General features: G+C 52.0%; 1 protein-coding gene across 1 annotated transcript in view; it reads left to right on the forward strand.

Moving 5' to 3' along the window:
• The first annotated feature begins 394 nt into the window (after positions 1-394).
• Positions 395-3456, forward strand: part of LOC114615270 (serine protease 41) — a 7816-nt gene continuing 4754 nt past the window's right edge. Inside the window, exons 1-5 of the mRNA XM_028761003.1 lie at positions 395-471; positions 566-592; positions 678-710; positions 926-1094; positions 1912-2192. Coding sequence (XP_028616836.1) covers positions 408-471; positions 566-592; positions 678-710; positions 926-1094; positions 1912-2192 — 574 coding nt within the window. The 5' untranslated portion in view covers positions 395-407. The remainder of the gene's footprint in view (positions 472-565; positions 593-677; positions 711-925; positions 1095-1911; positions 2193-3456) is intronic.

Consider the following 3456-nt stretch of genomic DNA (forward strand, 5'->3'; position numbering starts at 1 on the left):
AGGGCTCTAAGCTCTTTCTGTCCTCAAATAGGGCCAGGCTTTGTTGAGCGTGTCCAGCAAAAGGTCAACACTTTTAACAACACATAACACAAGCCAGCATACCCTAAGGCCTGGTCATGAGCTTTTCCTAGGAGTGCTGGCTGAGGGCCAGTGCCTTGGTCCTACAGAAAGCTGTCAGTACACGAGAGAGAAGGCATCCAGCTCCTGAACTCTGACAAGAAAAAGATGGTTGTGGTTCATGGACTGACACACTACATGAAAGAGTGTGCTATGGTACCAGCCTGGAGTCAAGCTGGGAGAAGGTGGCTGAGCAAAGCTCCTATTCTGCTGCTTTTCCCCTAGGGGGCGCCACTGAGGCTGTAGCGGTAGGAAGTTAAAGCTGGGGACCCGGCTTCAGAGAGGCCGCCATGGGTGTACAGGGCCTGCTGCTGCTACTGTTGCTGCCGGTGTGCGTGACGCTGGGGAAGCCTGGTGAGCTAAGGAGATTCATCCGCCAGACTAGGGGTGATAGGGGTGTATGGGAAATTCTGAGGCCCAGTGAAGCTCACCTCTCCCCTCTACCCAGGATCCGGTGAAGAAAGCCAGGCTGCAGGTGAGGAACCGTGGTCCCCGTGAGAAACACCTACAGGGGCCAGGCATAAAGAGGTCGCCTCATCTTTTCCACTTCTCCCCCACAGGTCTCAAGACCACAGACATCAATCTTCTTTCAAGTGACTGATGGGCTCTGTGGAGGGCTGGGTGTCTGGGAACCACGTGGGAAGGGTTCCTGCGCCATCTCCTGCCTCTTCAACAAAACCCCGGGATACTGGAAGATGGGGGTGTACGGTTGCATGGTTCTGCCCCGCTCCTCCCATACACATGTACCCTAGGGACCCTATGGGCCCTCCTCAGCTGCTCAGCCACGTGTCTTATTTGTCTGTCCCAGTGCCGTGTGGCCGCCGGAATGACATTGGGTCCCGAATAGTGGGCGGGATAGAATCCGTGCGAGGGCGCTGGCCGTGGCAGGCCAGCCTGCGCTTGAAGAAGTTCCACCACTGCGGAGGGAGCCTTCTCAGCCACCGATGGGTTCTCACTGCTGCACACTGCTTTCAAAAGTGAGTTTGAGATGGCAGGATCCTGGTGGGGCAGCCTCCTGATAGCCTGAGTTCCAAAGTGAGTAGCAGCGGCTTACAGCCAGATCACCTTCCCCTTGGCCTGCCGGGAGCACCACTCGAATTCTTCCAGGATGTTTTATTCAAACATTCCCATGTGGTTTGGGATATATTCATCTATGCTCACTGCCCCTACCAAATCGAATCAGGAAGACATGGGTCTCATTCCACCTTCCCCTGGAGGAAGATGAGGCAGATCCTAGGCCCACACCAAGTATGGTGCTAAAGTACTGGTTTTGAGGTGCTAAAGCCTAGGTTGCCCTTGAACCTTTTACTTAGCAGAGGATGACTTTCAACTTCTGATCCTCTTGCCTCTGCCTCCTGGCATGCTAGGATTACAGGGCATGCACCACCGTCTACACAATGCTGGGGTTAAACCCATGGATTCACTCGTGCTGAGCAAACACTCTGTCAACTGAGTTACATCTCCAACCCCAGAGCAGATATTTCTCCTACTCTGTCAGGCCCCACAGTAGCCTCTCCAGCTTCCAAGCCCTCTTTATACTACACGGGTTTTCTTTAGAGAGGCCCAGTGTCCTTAAGAAGTGACCAGACCACTGGGGACTGTGGTCTTCCTTTTTCTCTCCTCAGAGTGCCAGGAAAAGGGAATCTGGTTATGCACTGTCTGAGCTCTGTTCCTACAAGGGAGTCTCAGCAGATAAACAGTACCGGCCCCAGAGTGTCACCTCACACAGGGATCCAGTGGGCTCAAGTGGCCAGCAGTCCTCCTGAGGGTCTTGATCTCTCTTCTGCCCGCTAGGTTCCTTGATCCAAGAAAGTGGACTGTCCAGCTTGGGCAGCTCACTTCCAAGCCGTCTTTCTGGGACAAGAGGGTCTATTCTGGCCGGTACAGGGTAAAGGACATCATCGTAAACTCCGAAGACAAAATGAAGTCCCATGACCTCGCCCTGCTGAGGCTGGCCTCCTCCGTCATCTACAACAAATACATCCAGCCAATATGTGTGCGGCCCTCCACCTTCATGTTCCAGCATCAGCCCAGGTGCTGGGTGACCGGCTGGGGAGTCCTTCGGGAGAATTTAAGTGAGATTACCAACGGAGGGTGGGCATGTGGGTGCGCTATCTCTGTCCCCTGTTTCAGCCACAGCAGGCCCCGGAGCCCTTCTCTGGAGCTCCAAGAGCCTCCTGTCTTCCTGCTTGTCCCCGCCCTCATTGCTTCTCACCGTGTTCCTGCCTGCAAGGAGCTCCTTCTATTCTAGAGCAGGTGTGGGTCAGTGGCCAGATGCACAGGAGAGGGCTCAGGCAGGCTTGCATCCCTCAAATAGCTGGAATAGGTGCTTAAGGCCTTCTGAGGACAGTCGCCTTGACACTGATTTAATTTACAAGTCCCAAAATATGAATGTGAACAGTGTTGAAATCACACATTTTAATACCAGTGAAAGGTGTCACCATTATCACACCTCTCAGTCCTCACTAGATGACACTTTAGCCTCCAAAATCAGATGTGTTCAGGGTGGTGAGGCCATAGGCTGTCACCTCTGTCTAGTTGCAACATTTTCATCATTTCAAAAAGAAAGCCTGCCAGCCTGGTCTACAGAGTGAGTTCTAGGGCAGCCAGGGCTACACAGGGGAACCCTGTCTTGGAAAACAAAACAAAAGCTTCAGTGGGCATTGTGGTATAATCTGAGCCCTTGGGAAGGGAAGGCAGAAAGGTCAGGAGTTCACATCTATCCTTCACTCAGTATCCTGGACTCCATAGCAAGTTTGAGACCAGCCTGGACTACATGTAGCCCCGTCTAAAAACAAAGAAACAAAACAAAACAAAAGAAAACAAGAAAACTTCATACCACCACACACCCCACACACCCCACCGCCATTTCTCTCAATCCAGCCCCCTCATTTCCCTCAATTCTGTAGCTCAGAGCTGCTTTCTGTCTCTTTGCTAGCTCAGGAAATGCCACACAAGTACAGTCAGAGAAAAATGGCCTTTTCTGGCAGGATTCTGAAATGTAATGTAGTGTCTTAAGTGTTGCCCCCTTGTGGCCTTAGTGGGAACTGCTTCTGTCTTTTTAAGTTGTAATTCACATACCATTAAGGAACCATACAAAGAATGTGCTCCAACCCCTTTTAGTGTGATCACAATACTGCTCAAGTAGGGACCTCTGTTCCCAACCGCCTTTGCTCCTCAGTAACCCCTCCCTACAGTCCCTGATGACCACAGCCCAGCTTTCTGAGCATGGAGCCATCACTGTCTGCCCTTAAGTGAAATGCAGTTGTGGTCCTGTGGGTCTGGGTTCGTTCACATACCACCCCATCTTTAAGATTCAGCCTTTTTTTCTTTCCAGCT

Source organism: Grammomys surdaster, unplaced genomic scaffold, assembly GCF_004785775.1.
Source record: "Grammomys surdaster isolate TR1022 unplaced genomic scaffold, NIH_TR_1.0 126612, whole genome shotgun sequence".
Lineage (NCBI taxonomy): Eukaryota > Metazoa > Chordata > Mammalia > Rodentia > Muridae > Grammomys > Grammomys surdaster.